General features: G+C 47.7%; 2 protein-coding genes across 2 annotated transcripts in view; one reads left to right on the top strand and one right to left on the bottom strand.

Moving 5' to 3' along the window:
* Window positions 1-23,511, top strand: part of LOC113245804 (olfactory receptor 1030-like) — a 101,612-nt gene that overhangs the window by 1,662 nt on the left and 76,439 nt on the right. The gene's annotated exons all lie outside the window — the stretch shown is intronic.
* OVCH2 (ovochymase 2) lies at window positions 1,238-23,119 on the bottom strand. The gene is made up of 17 exons (XM_026486198.3): window positions 23,032-23,119; window positions 20,872-20,981; window positions 18,789-18,880; window positions 17,012-17,184; window positions 16,547-16,642; window positions 16,159-16,310; window positions 15,317-15,506; window positions 14,193-14,216; window positions 12,310-12,400; window positions 12,063-12,187; window positions 11,210-11,350; window positions 10,757-10,887; window positions 8,598-8,691; window positions 7,978-8,109; window positions 6,728-6,808; window positions 2,831-2,877; window positions 1,238-1,426 (listed from the first exon to the last, which is right to left on the bottom strand). The coding sequence occupies exons 1-17, from the start codon at window positions 23,117-23,119 to the stop codon at window positions 1,238-1,240; spliced, it is 1,956 nt and encodes a 651-aa protein (XP_026341983.3).

Consider the following 23,511-nt stretch of genomic DNA (forward strand, 5'->3'; position numbering starts at 1 on the left):
AGGAAATAATACAGATAAAGGGTTTGGCCTGGAGTAGATAGTAAATGCTTACTCTTAGTAGCTTTTACCTATGCAATCACTAGAGTTAGGGACCTGGGAGTCATTTTTTCTAAGTGTGATTTTTCCCCCTCCATTTTAAACGTAATTGGTCATCTGAGCTTGTTGAGTCTGTGTCCACAGTGTTTGTTGACACTGTTTTTTTCCTCCTGTCATCTTGTAGTCCCCGTCATAGTTTATTTGGGCTCTTGTGTCTATGCATCTCCTCAGCTGTTTCCTGCCTCCACCCTCTCCCTCTAGCCATCCATCCTGTTGACTTCTGCCAGATTAATTTTTCTTGAATACAGGTCTGATTTTTTTCTCCTCTGAGCTCAAATGGCAATCATTCCCATCACCCGGCTGCAAGGCAGAGGCCAACGTTCTTTCTGTCAAAATAAGGCCCTTCACAACTAGGACCTAGGCTGTGATTTTAAGTAATCTCCCCTCAGTGCCCCCTGTCAAAGCACCAGCCACACAGAACTGCACTTTCCACCTTGGATACCCCTCTGCTTCATCTTTCTGACCCTTTGTTCATGAGTTTCCCTGAATGGAATGCCTTCCCTTCTCTGTTTACCTGAAAAACTTCTGATTCTCATAAGACCCAGCATAAATGTCTAATCCTTAGCTAAGCTTTCCCCGAAGCTCCTAGGAAGTCACTCCCTGCCCTGTGCTCTCTCTGCACTGACGCTCACGTCTTCCAGCATTTACCCCCTCGTACTGGGGCAGCTGAAATGGCTCTGAAATGCTATGCGAGAAATCAGAGATTAGGAGTTATTTGCTTTTGCATCCCCAGAGCCTCATTGCAAGTCAGGTGAGAAGATGGTGTTCAGTGACGACTTGTGCGTGACCGTACGAAAGAACGAACGAAACGAGTGACCGATCGATACGCAGTAGGGAAGGGCGGCATAGCACCGGAGTCGTGGGGACCTAGCCGCGGATTCCCCAGGACAGGCCGTGTGGGGGCAGGGGGAAATCTCTAGGCTGATTTGAACGAGGTGTGGGCTCTGTCTCACTTAGCAGCTGTGTGACTCTGTCACTTCAATTTTATAAGCCTCGGTTTCTTTTTCTGGGCGCGGGGTAAGCGTCCTCACCTTTCCACACCACACGGGCAGTGTGAGAAGCAACTGATGGAAGGTGCGTGAGGACGCAGTCTGTGAAGGACTGTAGAGCGGGAAGGTTCCAAGGACGCTTGTGCGAGGGCTCACCGCAGAGCCGGATGACGGCCCCATCCCGTGGCTGTCACACCCCGGAGCAGGCAGCCCTGGGCCTCTCTCAGGCGGACAGACGGACGATCATACTGGCTGAACTGAAGCCAGCTGACCAGCTGCAATGGTGGCAGATCGCATTCCATGGTGGGGCTGGGGGGTACAGTGTGCTTGGCGGGCCTTTTCTGACAAGACGAGAGGAGCCGTAAGCAGACCCAGAGAAGAAGGGAGGCACGTGGAGCTTGGGTGCTTGAACTCCCCTCCAGGGGGAAACAGCCTGAAGTCGGGGTATCTGGTCACCACGTGGGACGGTGTCTGACTCCGCCTTGTGTTGCGAGTGCCCAGCATGACACCAGGAGGACATGCGCCTCAGGGAGGATTTCCCAAGTGACTTTTGTTCATTCTACAGTCCTGTTGGGGCTGGAAACAAGGAAAGGCTGACCTATGGAAGGCAAATCTTCCGTAGGTTTCCAGGAAAAGAAGAGGGCCTCCATTGTGAGGCTAGACCCAGTGGACAAACTCGGCACTGGCTCTTGAATCCTCCCCTAGTTCTCTAACTTATAAAGGGAAAGACAGTTCAGTCCAGATCCCATACTTCATGCCCAAAACATCTATGGCCACCTGCTGGCTAGTGTTATGAACCTGAAGATCTCTCGGGGCTGTGGCGGTCGCAGTGACATGCTCGTGGCCAGGCTGGCTGGACAGAAGGGAGGCTCCCAGGGCTCTTACCGAGGGCAGTCTTTGGCCCAATCCTGATTCCAGCATTCACCACCCAGGCAGCTGCGTGCTGTTCCCTGGACAATGAGAGGAAAGGGCACCTCAGATATGGCCTCATTAAAATAGGTGGGCTGAGGAGGTGGCTCTCTCAGGGGGCCTGGGACCGGAGGGATAGCAAGGCCACCATTTTGGCCATTGCAATGAAAGCAACAGCCAATCCTTTCAGCAGTACAGCGAGGCTCTAGAGAATGTTCTCTCTTCTGTGTACGTAAAAGATTCTAGGGCTCAGAAGCAGGAAACACTCTGTGTGACATCACTCAATGAGTTAAGAGCTCTAATGGGAACATAATCAAGTCTTGCAGCTTCATTTGTAATGTGCGCACGGATTATAGCTGTGCCTGTCAGTCACCTGCAGGATCATCTCCGAGGTCCCGTCCCCAGTCGCTGATCAGCTGGCCTGTCCAGCTCAGCTGAAAGACTCAGTAGGGTGCAGAGGACGTAGGTTCAGTAGAAGAATGTATCTGTCTTCTAAAATAAAAACAAAACCTTTGTCAAATGACCAAATACTAGATAGATATTAAAAAAAAAAAAAGATTTAAGCAAGGGGCACCTGCGTGGCTCAGTTGGTTAAGCATCCGACTCTTGATTTCTGCTCAGGTCAGGATCTCAGGGTCCTGGGAGCACACTTCACGTCAGGCTCTGCTCAGCTTGGCATCTGCTTGTCCCTCTCCCTGTGGAGAGGTCAGAGAAGCAGACTCCCAGCTGAGCCGGGAGCCCCACATGGGGCTCGATCTCAGGACTCTGAAATCATGACCTGAGCAGAAATCCAGAGTTGGATGCTTAACCCGCTGACCCAACCAGGAGCCGCCTACCTGCTTTTTATAGTCAATCTGTTGAGCTACCACATGGTGTGTGGCCCCTGGAAAACACCGCGTACTGTGAGAGAACGAGAGTAGACAGAAGAATGATGTCTTAGTATTACTATGAAAATAGTTTTGACCTCACAGACGCCCTAAAAGGATCTTAGAGATCCCCAGCCATCTAAAGGCCACATTTTAAGAGCCTCTGCTATCAGTCAATTTCAATTATGGCTGTTGATACAAAAATCTAAGTGGAATGTTAAATAGAACCCGGCAGTACATTGAAGATGAATGTACCATGCCCAAGTGGGATTCGTTTCAGGAATGTAGGAATATTAGGAAATCTATTAATTAAGGATTTAAGATATTAATCAGAGAAGAAACCATTTAATTACTTTGAAAGATGCTCAAAGTATTTTACAAAATTTATACTTTGATTAGAAAATACTTGGGAGGGCCATGATAAAATGTCTCTAATTGCCAGCCTCATGTTTAATTAAAATAAACTAGAAGCACAGTATGAAGGGGCAGAACTTTCCTGAACATTCAGGAGCTCAAGTTCTGCCTGGGGAGGTGGATTGCCCTTGATGGTGGTAAACGGGGACAGGGCAGCAGATCCTGATGGGTATCAGAGGTGGTGGCTGAAGAATTAACAGTCAACCAGCTTAAACCATCAGCTGCCACCCTGTTCCACTGTCTGGATGTGCTTACATCCCGGTGAAGCAGCAGGCAGCGGTGACTACCCGGGTCTTCCCAAAGAAGGTTCCTTTGCAGAGATGCCTGGTGGCCATCTGCAGGCTGAGCTGCCCCCTTGCTTCCTAACAGTCTGGCTGGAAAGGAACCTGGAAGGGTCGGGGGGAGGTGGCTCTGCAAAGGCCACGTGGAAGGGGGCCAAGAAAACCCATCTTTATTACCCATGGGTCCTCCCCAGCAAGCCCAGACTGTAAGGTCTGAGCATCTCTGTGGTGCTGGGCACTTAACAGACACCCGGGAGTGATGAGCAATGCTTATTGTATTCTAGAGAAAGAAAGAAATACGTATGTTCCCCAAAGTGGTTATTTCACCCAAGAGTAAAATATTGAGTTCATCTTGACTCCCCAGGTTTTTGCTCCAACTCTCTGGTCTCCAAACACTTGAGATCCCAAATCTGCAATATATCTCACATCCGTCTTCTACCTCTGAGCTCAAGTCCTCAGTACTGCTCACCAGGGCTGCTCCCCCAACAGGTCATCTGTCCTTATCCTCCTCACACCCCCAAATTCACCACCAAAAAGGGCTCTTTGATCGTGTCACTCCCCGATCACAACCATCCAAGGGTTCCCCACAGGGCGTAGAATAATGGGGACATTATTCTTGTGGGCCTGAATCAAAGGCCAGTTTTCTAATCATCTCATCCAGAACTTATTTCAGTACTTTTCATATTCAGTTTTTCTGTACACTTTTTTCTTTTGTTGTGAATTTTATTGACGTGTAAAACACGCGCAGGAAAAATGCTCAAGTAAAAAAGTACTTTGGATTTTCAAAGAGCATCACCAGAACCCAGATCAGGGACCGCATTAGCAGATTCCCAGCGGGGGCCGTTCCAGACGTTCCAGACACTACCCCCCCAGGGTGGGCGCTACCCTGGCATCTACTAGCATAGGGGAGCCTCGAGCGAGTTTAGCTTTATGTGAATGGAGATCACACAGTGTCTGCTCTTCGTCACCTGATTTGTACACATAATTTTCATTATTATGATAGAAATTACTTGAAGAGAGGCACTATATCTTGTTCCTCTTTGCACCTCCTCCCCCCTGCCCTGGGCTCTGGTACGGAGATTGGTACGGAGAAGGCCTCAGAGGAGAAATAAGCCAGTGACAGGATGTCGACAATGAATGAACCTAAGTGAGGGATAAACAGGAGTTTTTTGTATTATTCTTTCACCTACTCTGTAGATTCGTGACATTTCAAAAAAAATAATTGAAGGACAAAATTGCTTACTGAACGATAGAAGTCATCCAGGTTGTAGGTATGCTGTTTAAAACAGGGCACATGTAAACCCTTTTTCTTGTCCTTCTTAAGTTTCTACGTATAAAGGAAAAGGGCCCTAATGTGTGAGTTCAGTGACAGAAAATCAGGAAAGTCTCTCTTACCGAGGTCTTGAGGGGCTATCTGTGGATTCTTTCATTTGATTCACGAAGTATTTATTTGGCATGTGCCGTGCTCTGAGCACCGCCGTGGGTGCTGGGAAAGAGTGACGAGTCCGCCTTGCTGAGCGTTGTGATGAGACTCCTGAGAGAAGGTTCTACCTAAGGCTTTTATTCCTCCTCATACAAGGAATATTCTGTCTCCACACTCTGTTCTGTGTTCTGCGTGTCATTTTATAAAACTAAAAAAAAAAAAAATTAAAAATAAGGTGCTTCAATTTTCTCTGTCCTGACAAACTATCAAAATGGCAAATGATACAAGTTTCCCTGCCCCCTCTCCCCTGCTCGCTCAGCTCACCATGTTTTCCACAGGGACCGGGAGGTCGCACGTGCATGTCAGTGGATGTCCGGGAACAAACAAGGAAAAGAGAAGGCCCAGGCTTCTCCATGCTCGCTGGCATTACACGGAGTGGGATACTCACTCCCTTTTCTTAGTGGACAGATTCGTGAGTCAGGCCACAACGTGACCCCCTAGTTAGCCATTTCCACTAAATGAGTCAGTTTAGATGGGAGTCTTGCTTCTCGTGTCTGGAAATATTTCAGTGTTGCTTTGAGCAAAATGGACAATGACCATGTCCTACACAGCTCTGTGTGATGGCTTTTGGGACTTGTTAGCCTGGCTAAGCCACAGCCTCCAGTTAAACACCAATCAAGGTGTTGCTGTGAAGGGATTTTGCAGATGTAATAAAAGTCCCTAATCCGTGAACTTTAGGTCAAGATCATCCTGGATAGTCTGGGTGGGCCTGACTTAATTAGTTGGAAAGGCCTTAAGAACAGAGCCGAAGCTTCCCCCAAAAAGAGAAGAAATTCTTCCCCAGGGGCCAGTACCTTCAGCTGTGCCTGTGGAGTTCCAGTGCCCGCAATCTCCTCTTTTCTTTTCTTTTCTTTTCTTTTCTTTTCTTTTCTTTTCTTTTCTTTTTTCTTTTCCTTTCCTTTCCTTTCTTTTCTTTTCTTTTTAAGATTTTCTTTATTTATTTGACAGAGAGAGAGACAGCGAGAGAGAGAACACAAGCAGGGGAGTGGGGGAGGAAGAAGCAGGCTTCCCGCCAAGCAGGGAGCCCGATGCAGGGCTCGATCCCAGGACCCTGGGATCATGACCTGAGCCGAAGGCGGAGGCTTATTAACCGAGCCACCCAGGCGCCCCTTATCTCCTCTTCTGACTGCCTGCCCCATGGATTGAATTGCTTGGTCACCCTCCACAGCCCTGTTAGCCAGTTCCTGGTGTATTCGCTTACTAGGCCCGCTGAAACAAAATATCACAAACCGAAGGGCTTAGAAGAACAGAAGTTTATTGTGTCATGTTCTGGAAGCTATAGGTCCGAGATCAAGGTGTCAGTAGGGTTGGTTCCTTCTGAGGGTGGTGACGGTGCCTCTCCCCCAGCTTTCGGCGGTTTGCTGGTGATCACAGGTGCTCTTCGGCTTGTAGATGATGCATCACCCAGTCTCCCCCTTCACGTTCGCGTGACGTTCTCTGTGTGTGGGTGTCTCTCTCCACATCCAAGTTTCCCCTTTTATAAGGACACCAGTCATATTGGGTTAAGGCCCACACTAAGGACTCCATTGTAACTTGATGACCTCAGTAAAGACTTTCGCTTCAAATAAGGTCACGTTCTGGGGTACTGGCAGTTAGGACTCCCAACATATCTTTTTGGGATTCTCTGGTTGAACCCTGACTGATACACTCTGTGGGTATCTCTCAGTCACATTCCCCAGAGCAGCTTACCGGAAGCATTGCGGTCTTCGGGTAGAACATTCCATGTCTCCAAAAACATCGACTCGTCCTCTGATCTGGAGACGTTTAAATCTGAGGGTAAGCATACACAGTTGCTCAGATCACACACACAGGGCCAGTGTTTGGGACTTACCAGAAAATTATTATTGTTAGAATTCTGGGGCATCTCAGTCAGCTGGACGGCGGGTATTTTCACTGAAAAGTGGAGTATTTTAACTCTCACCTGGGTTTGCCAGAAGCAGCTGCTTGTGTAACAAGAATGAACAACTTGAGAAGCCGACCCCTGGCTTTGTAGGGTTTGGGCAGAATGCCCACAGATGTGAGGACTTGGAGGGGAGCCGTGTGCCTGGGGACTGGGGGTCGGTGAAGACCTTTCACGTTTCCGGGCCTCTGTTATGTGTCACACACTCGCTCACGGCCCAGCGCACCTGATCTGACTCAGTCCTCACCATATTCTTGCGAGGCATGTGTTCTCCCGCGGCAAGGCGAAGAAAAGGGGTCTCAGATGACTCTCAGATCACACGTCTCATACGGATAGGCCGTGACTCAGACACAGTGTCGGTCCTTATTCTTCATGGATTCCACATCTGCAAATTCACCTACTCCCTTTCGTTTATTTGTAACTCAGGACGAATGGTGTTTTCATGACCATGCAAAGACATACGCAGAACAGTGAGAAATCTGAGTCACCTGATGGCCGTGTCCCTTGTGAGGTCGAACGAGGCGGCGCTGTGACTTCTTGTTTTAGCTCTTATACTATAAACAAGTGTCCTTGCCGTGGGGTTTTTTGCCTCTCTGTGCTTTTTGTTGGTGCTTTTGCGGTTTGAAATGGCCCTGAACGTAACGTAGGGCGCAGGTGCCCCCTGGCGTTGGTAAGCGCAAGGAGGCTGGGATGTGCCTTGCCGGGACAACACGCGTGGTGCATAAGCTTTGTTCAGGCGCGAGCTGGATGGGTACTGGCTGTGAGCTCAGTGAATGGTCAACGACATACGGCGGAGAAGGTGACCTTGCACAGAAACACCCGTAAAACCAGGGGCTCCCAGGAGCCTGAGCCCGTACTTCCGCTCCGAGCCGTGGTTCAGCGGTCACTGATTTGGTGCTCACGGCGACCTTCTAGAACCGAGCTGCGGCAAATACTGAGAAGCCCTTGCAGCCACGCTGGGCCGCAGAGGCTGCCCTTTCCCACCACATGACGACGATGGGAATCGGGACCCAAGAAGCTGATGCTGCTGTCGGCTTACCCGTTTCAGGGATGAAAGAGACCGTAGCCTGAAAGCCTCTGAAGGTCACGTTTTCATCCGACTGGAAGCTGATAAGCATCACTCCAGAGGAGCTCAGCACGGGGGCAGGGGCGGCAAAGCCACACAACCGAGCTGGCGAAGCCCAGCCCAGGCAGCCGCGGTCAAGGGCCCGGCAAACAGCCGTGGCGTTGGAGAGAAAAAAAAAGGTGTCCTTTAGGTAATTGTTAAGAAAGAAACTTTTTTGGTGGGTGTCCCAATTCGTTTTCGAAGTAGAGGGGCAGTTCCTTCTTTCTAATGGGTATTCAGCTCCGGCAGTGCTTCAAGCCTGTTTCTACCCGGACACTCCCACTGGGAAAGCCGCCGAGGGAACTGGTTGGAGCCACAGGGCTTGTTTCAGTGGCACTTGCCCCCTGACCCCTAGATGGCTCTGTGGTCCTCCCTCCCGCTCTTCCCGCCCCTGACCTGGGAGAAGGGGGGGTGGTCGTGAGCGCCTAGGGACGGAGCTGGGGGCGCAGGGCAGTGAAGGAAGCTGGAGCCGGTCCCTTCTATTCCCGGGAAGGAGTCGCCCAGAGGGACTGGGTCCGAATGCAAGGGGAGCCGAGGCTCCAGGGGACACACACCTATTTCCTCCCGCCCTTCCACATCCCTGTGCACGGTCACGTAGTCAGAAGTGCAGTCCCCGCTTTCCTCTACTTCCAGGCTCTGAAAGGAAAGCTGACAAGACAAGCGCATCATATGAACGAGTGACCTGATTTTGAGCGCGCAGAGAAATCTGGATTATTCAGCCTGCTCTGCGACGTGAATGGGTCAAATTACTTAGGGAAAGAGGCTATCCCACAGACTGCTCACCCCAGACACATCTCAGCGACCAAATAAGGGCCGGGCCCACACAAATGTGGGGAAAAGTGCAATTATTTGAGCTCCCTGGCGCCCTCCTATGAAGAGCAGACAAACAGCAAAGAACAAGCAGCGATTGGCCAGCACCGACCTTCAACTGACTTTGAAGAGAGGAGTAGTGGGAGGTAGGGCTGATGAGGTAGGGATTCAGATTTTAGGCACCCAGGTGATGGGGATTCAGTGGAGCCCACACTGGGCGAGGGACCCAGAGGGCTGCGTGGAGGGGACAACGTGAAAGTAAATGCTCACTGATGGTGAATGTAGGCACGGGGAGACGGAGACGGTCAGAAACAGGATTCATTCAAACATTTCTAAGCCCTTCCTGCCATGCTTTCTGGAAACAGTCCCTTTTCTCTCCCAGGCAAATAGTATGTGCATAGTTATGACTTGTAATCCTAATTTCCCAGTTCCTCTGGGAGGGGTCCTGCACGATGCCGCGGTCACTGCAGGGGGCGAGGGCATCACCGCACTGACCCACTGACCCACGGCACTCAGTACACACGGACCGAATGACTGGGTGGTCTTGAGGCCCTCCCAGCTCTGGCACGTTTAGATTTTCAACTAAATTTTGTCTTCTTCCTCCTTCCAGAAATCCACTCACACTTCAACTTTTATCCTCTATCACTCATTACAAAGCTTCCCTTAATTCTGCTTCCTCCTGAAAGTTGCTATTTCAACTGTTTGGGTCCAGAAGCTTTGAGAAAGAGATCTACACTTCTTTCCCCTGTGTCTTCTCCCACTCCTCGGTAAAACCTGCGAGCTCTTGTTCCTGCTCCGGACGTCAGACTGACAGTTCCAGGGCCTTCCTCTCCCACCTGCTCTCCATCGCTCAACTGTCAATCCAAGTCTTTTTCCCTTTTGCTGGGGGATGAGCTGAGGCCCGGGTAGTGAATGCTCAGTCCTCTTCTTTAAACTCACTTTCTGTGGGAAATCCAGACTGGGCCACACCTCTTCGTGTGTTTGCTTGTTTGGTGTTTTAAATGAAAGGCTCCGTTCTCTGGACTGTCCTAACTCCACACCTGCTGCGACTCTCGGGCTTCTTTTTGCCTCTTAAATGTATGAGAGCCTGGAGGTCTTGTCCATCCTTACGCCTCCCCCTTTATCTTCTACCTCTTCTTTCCCTCATATACTCTCTCGCTCTCAATTATCTTTTTAAGAGAGAGACTTCTAAATCAATGCCTACATCCAACCGCATCCTGCCTGCAGTCTTAAACCACCGGGTGGCCTCTTTCTGCCGATGGCCCGCTGGTGCTTCGTGAACAAACAGGCGGCCACAAACGCTACTAACCAAATGCGGACTAAACTCTGCGTCCCGACATTGGAAACTCCCTGTACTTACAGCTCAGCCTCACCTCCTACGACCCCTCCCCACGCACCCACGACCCTCTGACACCAGCCCGTCCCTCAGCCTGGTCTGCATGGCTCCTCTGTGCTTGCTCTGTTCCCTCTGCATGGAAAGCTTGATGTTTGGGGCCTTCTTGGCATTGACTTTTGTTAGCCATTACTTACAAAGCGTTTTGTTAGCAGTTTAATGGATAAGGAAGAAATGCTTGTTTCTAGAAGGGACTAGAAACTGATTAAACCAGTTACTGGGTACGGATGAAGACAGCCCTCCAACAGAAAGCACACAATTGCCATCTAGTGGTAAATGTGGGTAGTTACAGGGAAAATAGGCTGGTCTGTTTATTCAATGCCTATTTATCAAGAGCCTTGTACGCCAGGGACCAGGGATACAGCAGGGAATAAACCTAACTTAAACACACATACACCCACACACAACCCACAAACACACACACACACACACAACAACAACAACAAACTTCTGCCCTCATGATTTCTGTGGAGATACCAGAGCAAAGTTAAGGGTAACCAGAGGCAGTACCTTAATCAGGTAGTGTTTGGGGGCTTGAAAAACCCAGTTACAGTTGGCCATGTCACTATAGTCTTCAGGATAGTGAAGACTCTGTATGAGGCCTTCTTCAAAAAGGACAGTAAAGGAACCGCAACCTGAATCTGAAACACAAGGGGAAACGTCGCGACAACGGCATCACTGAAGCAAAGAGGAATCCTTTCGTGCTCCCTCGTGTCTCCCACAAATGACGCAGCGGCTGACTCTTCAGACAGAGGCAGCACGAAGGAAGATGTCTGTGTGCTGATTTTCCAGGGCTCATTCAGCCCTCCCAGCTCCTGAGCGATAAACACGAGTTAGCAGGACTGTGGAAGGAGCGCCTGCAGGGGCCTCTCCCCGGGCCCATGGTCCCCTCTCCCCATGCGTGCGGGGCCTCAGACTTCTCTAGACGGCCTGCACAGAGTGGGATAAAGCAGGAGGTCTTACCAGGAAGGTAGCTTGGCTTTAGAGCTTTGTAGGTGAGGTTGAACCCAGCTGCGTAATCGGTGGCATCAGAGCTGAAATTCAGCCGCACAGAGTGGGAGCCAACCAGAACTGAGGAAGCGACGCTCTTCCCACAGAACTTCCCTGCAGCACAAGGAGGAAGAGTCGTGCTTCGGAGTCTAGAAGCAGCACCCATTGAGAGACTTAGGGAGAACCGGACTGTCACGATAGGACAGGACTGTCTAAGCCAGGGTTTCTCTCCCTGGTACCACTGACGTTGAACTGGGACATTCTTGGCGTTCAGACTGTCTTGGGTATCATGGGATGTTTCACAGCATCCCTGGCCTCTGCTCGCCAGATGCCACTGATACTCCCTGTACTCATGACAACTAGAAACGCTCTGACACGTCGCCAGGTATCTCCTGGGGGGCAAAAATCACCTCCTCTTAAGAACCACAGAAATGCTCCTCCATCTGCATTTCTTGCGTAAGTGCCCTTCGCCTCCACTCATGGTTTTCCATTGCTACCTGCGTCCTTAGCTGGACGGTGCAGTAAAGCTCATTTGTGTGCCTAGGAAAGCAACATCCTGCCTGAGAGGCCCTGTGACAGGTCCGTATTTTACTCCCGAGGGGCTCCAGGCCTGGCACATGAATCTAGGAAGCCTGGTTCCATGGAAAGCAGGTGCAGCAAATAAAACGGCTCAGATTCAGTTCCTTTCCACAGTCAGTCCTGAGTCTCCAGCTTGGAAATGGGCAGTGTTGTGTTATAGATGTCCCGGTGCCAGACGGACGGCCTCCCGGCCCCATGAAGCCCTCCCAGCACAAGTGTCCATTTGACAGCGTGAAAATCCGCTCACCGAGAAGTCTGTCTTCTAAGGAATAGATCGAGAGGTGGCTGTGGTGACAAGACTCCGCATCCAAGTGGGAAACACTGAGCAGGACATGCATTTTCTCTGGGGCCAGCAGGGTCCAGACACAGCGTCTGCAGGCAGATCCATTAAGAGGGTGTCGTTTCCAGACAGAACGTGACTGTCACGGTCCAGTTACTGGGCACAGTCAGACTGGAGGGGGCAGTTGGGGGAGGAGTGGCAGGGGGCTACTCACTGCCGGCGCTCGTAATACAGGTGGGGGCCTTCTGGGAAGTGCAGCTCGCCCTCAGACTCGTGGAGCACACGATCCTGCTCGCTGCACGGGGCTGGGACAGACAGCCATGAGAAGCAGGGTGACTGGAGGCCCGTACAGACACTGGAACGCCTGGCTCGTCGTTAGGCAGGCTTCCTCTCTTGTGAAAGCTTTCCCTGCCCTGGCTTCGGTGATGCCTCATTCTTTCTGTTCTTTTTATATGCTGCCTAACCTTGAGGGTCAATGACTTCTTCTCCTTCGCTGTTCTTTCTCCGGCATCATAACTCGACCTCTACCTGCATGTATTTCCCAGGTTCCATCCCTGCTTTCCTCTCTCTCTACACAAGCCCTCTGACCGGTCTCATTCATACCCTGAGTTTCCTATTATTCTACTCTCCTGAGCTTCAGACCTGTTTTTCAACCATCTCCTAGATATCCCCTTAACATGCTGCAAATAGTCTGCAAAACTGCTTCCGCTTCTGATTAGATTTAAAAAAAAAAGAGAGAGAGAGAGATTTATTTATTTTAGAGAGACAGCAGGTGCGAGTTTGGGGGGGTGTGGAGAGGGAGAGAGAAAGTCAAGCAGACTCCACGCCTAGCATGGAGCTGACGCGGACTCGATCCCGTGACTCTGAGATCACCACCTAAGCTGAAACCAAGAGTCGAATGCTCAACCAACGGCACCCCAGGTGCTTTCTGATTAGATTCCTCCGATGTGCCCTTTGCTTCATCTCATGCTCGAAACTTGGGTTCCAGCCTTGGCTCTTCCCTGCCCCTCCCCGCCCATTATAGAAGAGACTACCGGGTCCCAATTCCTCTTGTTTCTCTTCCCATCCTTTCATTCTCTGGCCCTTGCCCTCGGTCTCTGGAACTAATGTGTAATCTCAGAAGTCCCCCCAGCCTATCCCCGACGTGCTGTTCTTGTACCACCAGAGTAGTGCTCTAATCTATTTATCTAATTCAAGTTCCTTTTACTCCGTCAATCCGAACTTTTTAGACAGGCATCCGAAGTTTCCACCGCTTGGTCTCAATTTAGTTTCTAATCTCCCTCATCGAACCCCATCACACACATCCCCACTTCAGCTGCTCTGACTGACGCTCTGGTCTCTTCTACCCCCTGCATTTGCAGACCTCCATTCTTTAGCATTGTCTTTCGAGAAAGATGATTCCTTGAGCTGCAATATTTTTCTTTACCTGTATCCCATTTCCACCGGACGATATTCTACTGGTTCTTTGTGGGGGCCTTTTGTGATTCAGCCAAAAACGTGTCTGTGCTCCAAAGCCTCCCCTTGCTTTTTTCCCCAGCCAGTCACTCCTCTAGTTCTCAGGGTGCTTTTCCCCCATTGTTCTTTGTAGATGGTTCCACAGACTCATAGAACCACTGACAATCTGAGCTAAAGGTGCCTTAGAGACCACCTGGTCCAGACTCTTTTCTTTATGGATGGGGAACCTGAGGTCCGGAGGTAGGAAGGCGCTTTCCCAAAGCTACAGAGTGGATTCATTGCAGACTTGCCGTGTAACGCCGGGAGAGAGTCCCCTGTACCTGTGAGGACACCTTCAGAGTAAGGCGCGTAGCTTATTGACCACATCTGCACCACCTCACCTCCCGGCCCCTGACTGTCGGATCCAAATCCAGGGTTTGGCAAATGTTTGCTGAGTTGAGATGGAGCTCTCGAGAAGTGAAATGGGAGGGAACCGGGCTCCCTCTGGGCCCCGGCCTGCGCTGACTGGCACGGAATGGCTGTGGGTGCCCCGAGTGTGGGTAGCTTTATACCCAGTGAGCAGGGAGAGCTCGTGCAAGGACTTTTGGTTATAAAGGGAACCTACATTCAGAAATACTAGAGCGGGCTGCGAGCAACACCCACCTCTGGAGCTCTTTCTCCGCTTCCCTGGGAAAGAAAAAGAAAGACGCTGTTCAAGGTCTGTGGTATCCTGACCCACATTTCAAGAAGTTAGCATTTCCCTGGCTCCAACATGCAGGCATTTTTAAGTCAATATGCAACTAATGAAAATCTAATCGGTGGAAAGAACAGAAGGGATAAATTGACAAAGCAGGAAAGTGGCCTTGGTGTTTTAATGAAATTTCACTCCCTTCATTAAGTGGGCTAATTAAGAAACAGGCCGTGATTAGCTTGGCGTTTACACAGAGCAAGAGGTTATCGGTCCACCTCTCTTGTTGTTCATGAGAAGGGAGGCTGGAGGCGGAAATACGTGACCCACAACCACAAAAGAGCTGCTGGTGTAGCTACGACTGGAGGGCTTGGACGCCTGCCCCGGGACCACACACTTGAAAACAAACCCAAGTTCTTACCGAATGAATTTGAATTAACCCCTTTGGGACAGAATAGAAGCCCTATTGAAGCTGGAAGCTACTAGTTAGAAAACAATGAAGTTGGCTTTGGAGGCAGAAGTGAAGTTTCAGTTAACTGCCTGGTCTGGAAGAAGGGCGTGTACAGACCCTGACCTCTTCAGACTCCTGGAACCCCGATCTGTGCCAGCACTACTCACATTTCGGGCCGGATTGTTCTTTGTCGTGGGTGCTGTCCTGCGTGTTGCAGGATGCTTAGCAACAGCTTCAGCTCCTACCCTCTAGATGCCAGTGCCACCCCCCCCCCATGGTGACGACCAAAAATGTCTCCAGACATGGTCCTCTGGGACGCAAAATTTCCACCGGTTCATAACCACTGTAGCTTGCTACATCTCGCTAGCACACTTGAGAAGTAAGTGCTGGAATTGCATCACTAACTGCTAGTTTCAACTACAGGCAAATTTGACAGAGCCTAGGATGGATGGATTCATGCTGCTTTGAATAGTTGTCTGCTGCACTGCATACCGTATTTTACTCATTTTAAATTTTAAAATGTCACAATTCTTACGTGCTACACTAGAAACAGAAGCAGAGGCTGTCCGCTCAGAGGCCCTGACTTGCCTAGACTGCCGACACTCTCGCTGGCCCCAGCTTCCTGACCTTGTGTGCTGGCGTTATTACCAGTTCGGATGTGTTTGTGGATCCAGGGAAGCACTTTTCTAAGGTCTGTGAAGATCCCAGGGGATCCTTGGTCATCTTTCCGCATGTTGTTTCTCCAGCCTCGGCCACAGCCCAAACCCCAAGAAGTCACACCAGCCAGAGTCCAAGCCCCCTTCTTATTCCGGCACATGAGGGAACCTCCTGAATCTCCCTGGAGGGGAAAAAGCCTCTCTTACCATCATTGTCAGGTCTGTGCTCCCTCTTTTCCCCACAGAGATGCTAGTTGAGGGTCAATGACATTTCTTCACTTCTGATAAGTTGGACTCGGGGCCCAGGAGAACAGCTAAGCACAATTCACATTAAATCCTCAAATATCACTGCAATTGCACCCTTTTCTTCCCCATCCTGGGGGGATGTTTGTTTCATCAGTCATCAGACTTTCTTCCTACTCCTGTCTCATCCTGCAGACTCAGAGAAGTCTTGTCCAGTAGTGAAACTCACCTCAGGTCTTGGTCAGCAGGAGGAATGGAAGGAAAGGAAAGTTCCCATTATCCACAAATTAGAAACCTCTAAAAGGGAAAAAGCCAGCCAGCCTTCAGGGGTAGAGAACCCTAAGCCCACTGTTGGCATTATCTCTGTTATTTTGTCTTTTGGGAAAAGTGGAAGACCTCCTCTGAATCCACACTTCCTGCTAAAAACAGGTTGTATAACTGTCCCTTTATTTTGACTTGACCTCCCTTGTCACTCCCGACCCTTCTTTCCAGAGTCCAGTCTTATCCACAGCCTTCTTTTAGCCCCTCCCCTGATGACAAAGCTGAGGGAAGCCCTGCCTGGGACATTTCAACCCAGCCACTCCCACCTACCTGACATGCATCTCTCCCTCCATCTGGGAAACCTGTGCAGAGAAAGGTCTGCCCACTGACAGGTTTCTTTAGGGTTAACAGAGCTGCCATACACTCCTCCTGGGTCAGAATGGGCAGGTTCGCTTCCTGCAAGACTTGCGAGAGAACACCATCTAGAAAACAGAGAGGTGAGAGCCCCAGCAAGGCACTCTCACCCTTCCTGAGTTGAAGACGCCACATTCAGGTTTATATCTTTTGGAAAGACCTGAATTTCTCAGTTTAATGGCTATTCTGTTTTAAAATGTTTACACAATGGTTTTTTAAAAAAATAGATTAAAAACAGTATTTCCTGATTACCCACCAGAACGTTCTGAAATCTGATTAAAAGAAGTGGCATAGAAGTTCTTACCTTCAGCCGTGCGGCCCCAGCCTGCAGTTGTACAAAGAAACCCAGCCTCAAATCGTTCCTTTGGCTCTGGAAGGCACATGGGCCCCACAAACTGGCCTGAAGAAAAGAGCAGGGCAGGTCTTGTCTCATCCACGGAGGAGAGGACATCCTAAGCCACTCACCAAATAGCCTCTAGGTGGTTCCCGAAATATCTCGGGAGAGTTGTGTTCTCTGTGCCTTGCACCTCCAGGGGTCACTTAGCAGACAGAGAAGGGCTCTCTCCTGACTCTACATAATCCTGTATCTGAAGCCACGTACAAAAGGGTTTCACGGAGGGGTCCATCCACCCCAAATCCCTGTCTTGAAGTGCTTGACCCAGAACTGTTGGACATACGCTACGTAACATACGTTGTAGGGAATGTGCTATGGAGCAGAAGTTATAGGGAACACGGTATAGACGATTCACGGTGAGCCCCAAATGTTTACCAAAATGAAAGGCACCATCCATCTTCAAAAGAGCAATATCATAGTCCATCGGCTTCTTGATGGAGAAATAGGGGTGTATGATGATGCTTTCAATGGTGAGGGTCTGCTCCCCTGGCTCTATATGGCTCAAGTCGTGTTCTCCAGCAGTGACGTTCAAAGGTGTTGCAATATTTCTATGAAGAGGAATCAGTAAAGTGAGTAAATTTCATTTAGCTTCTGAGGACACTTGTAATGATTGACAATCTGGCCTCTTTCAAATGACATGGATGGATAATGTGTGAGTGAGGATGCCGAAAAGAGAAAGTGAGAATGATTTCATCACTGCTAGTAAAAATGCAAAGGTTCCCAATTTAAGTGGGGGACTAGTCAAGAGTGGCCTCAAATGGAACCAATAATAAATATAAATAGAATACTTTTCAGTGTTATTCATAAAACCTCTAAAAATGCTTATATGTTGTAACTCAGGGGTCTGAAGCCATAGTGGATTTTATTCAGCTGCCCTAGGTAGTTGGCCTGGTCTCAGTACCAGTGATTCTTTGAGAATGATTGGTGATTCCCCTTAAGTGTGCAGCTCTAGTGTCAAAGACCTAATGCTCAATGTATGTTATGAAAGACATAACAGCATCGGAACTTTGATATCTCAGGGAGTATGCACTCAAGAGTCAGGACGGATTAAAACAGTGGGAGGTGGGGATCTTCTCATTACCTCCTGTATGTTTGTAATTTAGAGGCGTGGTGTGAGATGGGAAAGACCATTCTATTTCCCTTCATCCTGTAGCCAGGTTATCTGAAAGGAACTCAGTAGGATGCATTGAGGTGGATCAACAACTTTGGGCTTACCATCTTTGGGGACCCTTTTTCCCCCAAAGTGATGATTTTATACAGAATTGGAAAGGGCATCATTTTCTCTTGGTATATTTCCCTGGCTCTTGGCCATATTGGCTGCCTAACCTAATACACAGCATCTCGTTAGCCCAGTCCCTCGCCACACTGCAGGGAGATGATCAGTTGACTCATCTTGAGACTATTGGCTCTCCGCGGGGGATAGGAATGACATCTTATCTCTGTATCTTTGGTACCCACCGAAGTGTCTAGCACCAAGTAAATATCCAGGGAATGTTTGCAGACTTGAAATGAAAGAGGGCACATATGGGACATGATCTTGATTGCAGCCTAGTGACTACCAAGAACGCTGATAACAGTAGAATGTTTAGAGTAAACAGGAAATTGGCTAACGGACGGAAGTTGTTAGATCGCGGCTCAGAGAGGCAGGATGAGAAGGAAAGCAGACATGGGCGCCTTCTTTACGGTTTACTGGCCTCCCTTTGTTTTCTTTTATCAACTTTTTTCTTCAAATTTTTATTTAAATTCTAGTTAGCTAACATTCATTGCAACATTGGCTTCAGGAGTAGAATTCAGTTCTTCTATCAACTTTTTAAGATGTATAATGAACCAGATTATTTTTTTTCACTGAAATTTGAGAGAGAATTTTCACAAATATGTCTTTGCGATTCTTGTTTTCACTTAGACATTATTCTTTAACTACTTCCAGTCATATTTAAGTAGACAAAGTATTCCACTCCCACAAACAAAGTATGTTTTCTACCAAGTTGAGTATCCTTTGACGATGTCGCTGATGCTTGTGTTATGCATTTCTGTTATGTTCCTGTGCTAAAGTATACATCACACATTTCCATGTTTTGATACAATTATTGCTGCTGATTCCAAAGGAGAAGGAGGGTAGTGTGGTGTTCACCATGAGCTAGGCCTTCCTTACCTGTTTGCAACGCAGTGAGCAGCTGTAATCACCCACTGTGCAGCGATGATGGTCCCACCACAGATGTGCTTCTGCCTTCGTTTCAGAGACACCTGGTTTGCAAAAAGCCTAAGTGGGAGCAAGTTAGTGCCCTGGGACCCCTCCCCCCCCAAACCTGGAGACTGAACATATTCTGAAAAACAGACCCCAATATTTTACAAATACTAGAAATTATGGACTGTGAAGGAGTAAAACCCATTCCGTGACAGCTCAGAAAGAAGAGCAGTGTTGGAACCAGAAGATTCCCAGCCCTGGTCTGTAGGAGAAGTAGTTAATTTGAGACAGTTGGCTATAAGGATTTAGTAGAATTGGTAGTAAAAATGATTGATATTTATTTATTTATTTTCATAATACTGTTGACCCAGACTGTTACTCTAGCAATATGAACAATTTCTGTGAATGAAGAGAAAGAAAGAGAAATGTAAGATATAGCAGAGTCCAGAGAAACAGATTTGGGAGAAGAACAGGTGAAGGCTAAGAAAATCTTTCAACACATGCTCCAGTGCTTCCAAGCCTCTTAGAGAAATCGTCAGTGCCTACAATTTTCTCATGCTCTTAGCTCTTTGACCTCTATCACTGCTTCAAGCCTGTTTTTTAATCTGCCTCTACCAATTACTTTCTATCTTCAGTTTATCCTGTTCATGATATTTGACTCTAAAATGCTTTCAGGGTATACGTAAATGCTTTTTTTTTTAATAATTTTTTTTATTATATTATGTTCGTCACCATACAGTACATCCCTGGTTTTTGATGTAAAGTTCCATGATTTATTAGTTGCATATAACACCCAGTGCACCGTGCAATATGTGCCCTCCTTACTACCCATCACCAGCCTATCCCATTCCCCCACCTCCCTCCCCTCTGAAGCCCTCAGAGTCTGGAACGGATGTCCCAGAGTCCATAGTCTCTCATGGTTCATTCCCCCTTCTGATTACCCCCCCTTTCTTCTCCTACCGATCTTCCAACTTCTTATGTTCCATAAATGAGTGAAACCATATGATAATTGTCTTTCTCTGCTTGACTTATTTCGCTTAGCATTCAAGTAAATGCTTTTAATTCCATTGTCAGAATTAGAAAAGAAGACATTTATTAGAATTGTCACATTTTCAAAAAGTGTTCAATGAACAATTGAAAAAATTTAATACAGAGAAAAAGAAAAAGAGTAAGTAAAAGTAAGTAAAATCACTGACTCTGACTTGAATATGAACTTCTAAATTGATTAGTCAACCAGTTGATCAAATAAGCAACTGATCAATTAACTCTTCAACCAAGTAATTAATTCATCAGTTAATCAAATGGCCATGACTTGGCCATTCGGTCAACCTACTAAACATAAACTCAATCAACCAACCATTACTAAATATCCGCTGACCAAAAATTAATGTGACTGACTTAAACAAAGTTAAAGTAAGGAGCTATTACTCACAAAATTAAGAGGCGAGAAAACAAAATGGCTCTCGGAATAAAGAAAGTTGGGAGAATTTCAAGGATGATAAATGTGAACACCGTAGGCTAGAAACAGATGCACAAAGGCGTGTTGATGGCATGTGAAGACCAGGAGGTTAGATCGGGAGAAGAGTCTTAGGACATCAGCTTCTAAGGAGGCGGTATTCTTGATTATTCCTTAAGAGGTCCTATGATAAAGGTATAAACCTCCAAACAGAAAGCAGACCTATGGATATGACACCTTTGACTTACCAGGTCATCTTTAACTATAATGAGATAATTATAGTTGTTGAATTAGAGAATTATTCTTCTAGTTGTAAATTCAAGAGTTTTTTAGGTTACTGAAGTGGGGTTTTTGTCTTAGGGGCTGAAAGTTTGGGGTGCCATTTCCAATTTTGGGGGCAAGCCAGTAGCGCATGTAATTATTCTGAACATACATTTTCTGGAACTCAACGGATGGACATCCTGAGGGACTCGGATCCTGGCACACACTCAGGAGATCTCTGGTGATGAGTTAGGCAGAATGGAGGGTTTCTGGGACATCCGTTCCTGAGAAAGCTCATAGTCTGTCCACTAGAGAATGTTCCCTGAGACTCACCTGCCAGGGGTAGGTACCCTTTTCCACTTGGCTTCCCCCAACAATGCGACTGAAAATGTTAAGGTAATTCCAAGGCTGTGCCTTCACCAGACTCCGCCCACAAGTGGGAGCTGGGAGAGAGAGAAGACAAAAATTTAGTGATTAGATAGCTCCTAGAACTGAGGAATACAGGAAGCTTTTCTGAGCAAGAAAAAACTGTAGGACATGGAGCATGTGGAAAGATTACAACATGGCTTTACATTAATTGTGGGATTTGCTGTGATTTGCAGTACATGGGATTGTTCAGCTTTTGTCACCCAGAACAGGCATATCATGAAGAGATCTACTGCTCTGATATGAAGATGAAAGACCTCAGAGGTAGATCTCCACTGGGCCAGCAGGAATGTAGCCCCCTTGATTCTGAGCAATCTGGCCCCTTGCAGTCTCCGCACCGCACTCTGCTTCTATGGCATTTATCACATGACGTCGTGGTTATTTCTATGTCCTTCAACCCAGTTAGACTGTGGGCTTGTCCAAGTGAGGAACTTAATCTTAGAAATATCTGCATTCAAAGTATCGAGAACAGTCCATGATGCATAGAAGCTGCTGAGTGACTGGTGAAGTGTTTGGTGCCGTACTCTGCCTTGGGTTGTAACTGTGTGTACATCTTCTCTGCTCCACCCAGGAGACCGAGCCTGAGGCCATGGTCCGTGCTACCCGGCACACTCTCAGACATTGGGCTTCGTTCTCTGTGGAAGTAGAAAGTGGCGGGTTGCTCAAGAACGTGCCTGGATTCACACACCAGAGTGGTGTTACGCTCGAAGGGTTGCCGGGTAATGGCAAAAGGAGGACTCTACCCCTGAGAAAGTTGCATTTACTTATTTAGCCTCAGTGATTTTTGGGCCCCTCAACTGGCGGATGAGCTAGATTAAAGATGTTCAGCACTGCCCGGTAATTCAAAGATGGCGTACCTTCTGTCCCTTTGGCAGATCATTCTTTTCTACCTGTTTTCAAGGCGGGCCCAGAAAGCCCTGCCTCATGATCACCCACTTCTTTTCCCAGCTGGACCCTTTCTTCCTTATTCCTCAGCTTCGGCGTCACCTCAGCTGAGAAGTCTTCCTTGATTTCCTCAAGCTGTGTTAAGTGTCTCTCCTGCACTGCGTAGTAGGCTTTCCTCCCCGCTTCTCTAGATCGTGCCATGCAGCGTTGTGATAATGAGTAGTGTGTCTGCCTCTCTCACTGGACTATACACTACACGAGGGGAAAAAACCCTATGTTTTATTCATCTCTGTATTTCCAAGGTTTTGCACAATTCCGAACGTACAGTAGACACTTAGAAAAGTTGGATGGATGAACCAATGCTTTTTTTCTGGAGAGCATATCTTTGAGAGCATAGCTATTTAGATTAATATGTTAAAATACACAAAGGTCTTACAAATGACTTCTCATTCAATCCTCATTCTGTGCCATGAATCGAGCACTATTGGCCCCACATTACTGATGAGAAAATGAAGAATCACAGAAATGCACAGCTAATTAACAGCAAAGGATGGATGTCACACTGAGCCCTTTGATTTTGAACCCAGTGCAGGCATGACATTGAATCAAAAGCTTATTTTCTAACAGTTTCAGTTGAATGAATCATAAATAAATTAGACACAAAACTTACTATTTCCTGAACTCATTGAGGCAAAGACAGAAAACAGGATGATTCTTGGGGCTGGCACAGCTCTGACTATGGAGAAGCCTGCCAAGAACTGTCCTCACCTTATGTTACTTGAGGGAAAAGACCATTCATAATGTGCCACAGTAAACATACTTCATATTTCCCAGTAAGATAATTTTCCAAAAGATTACAAATGCTTTCAAATATATGTTGATTTCCAGAATTTGCTCCATGGAAAAGGATGGGATTATGTAATGTGTCCAAATAAGTGAATAATCCCAGTTTTCTCCAGATCAATGCCATTTGTCCAGGTTGTATGCCATGAATGTGTTATCCAGTTTCGTATGCCGAGTACGGGAGAGAAGCCCAAAATAATGACATGAAAAACACTTAGGTCTCCAAAATACATCTGCTTCTGTTTTCCCAAAGGAACGTTGCATGGAGTAGTGATGCCCATTGCCAGCAAAGGTTATCCCTTCAGATGAAGGTAGTTATAGAGTTCACTTGGAACTTACCTTTGGGGAGAGAGAGAGTTGCAGATTTGCCTTGGTCCAAGCACAGCATTCCAAGTAGTAAAAGGAGAGTATTCTTGCTCAGAGTCATTTTGAGACTCAGTTTTTCCTAGAAATTTTAGAGAGACTAAGGAAAACCAAATAGAAAGCCTGTGAGACCAGTAAGAAGCCAATTTAAAAGAAAGTTATTTATTAACCAAGACTTGAGTCATTCAACCATGTCCTTACGATGTTTCTGAATGTGGTTTCTTGCAAAGATCGTTGCGAGATGTGGGGAGTCAACCACAGAAGCATGGTCTTGATCGAGCAATATTACATGTCCCGTCACACCCACATCGATATGCTGCCTCCGCCAGGCTAGCCCAGTGGTTGGTGTCTAAGGTTTCATCTGCAAACAGTACTTGCTTCTTAGTGTATAGGTTACCACTGTCTACAAGAGGATCGAACATCCAGGTTGTCTCTGTTACGAGGTTCTGCTGCATG

Source organism: Ursus arctos, unplaced genomic scaffold (assembly GCF_023065955.2).
Source record: "Ursus arctos isolate Adak ecotype North America unplaced genomic scaffold, UrsArc2.0 scaffold_22, whole genome shotgun sequence".
NCBI lineage: Eukaryota > Metazoa > Chordata > Mammalia > Carnivora > Ursidae > Ursus > Ursus arctos.

Coding starts and splice junctions, on each gene's coding strand:
- OVCH2 (XM_026486198.3), bottom strand. CDS start 23,119: ATGACTCTGAGCAAGAATACTCTCCTTTTACTACTTGGAATGCTGTGC. Junction 10,888..11,209: donor AAAGCCAAGCTACCTTCCTG/GTAAGACCTCCT, acceptor CTTGTGTTTCAG/ATTCAGGTTGCGGTTCCTTT. Junction 8,692..10,756: donor CCAAACACTACCTGATTAAG/GTACTGCCTCTG, acceptor TTGTCTTGTCAG/CTTTCCTTTCAGAGCCTGGA.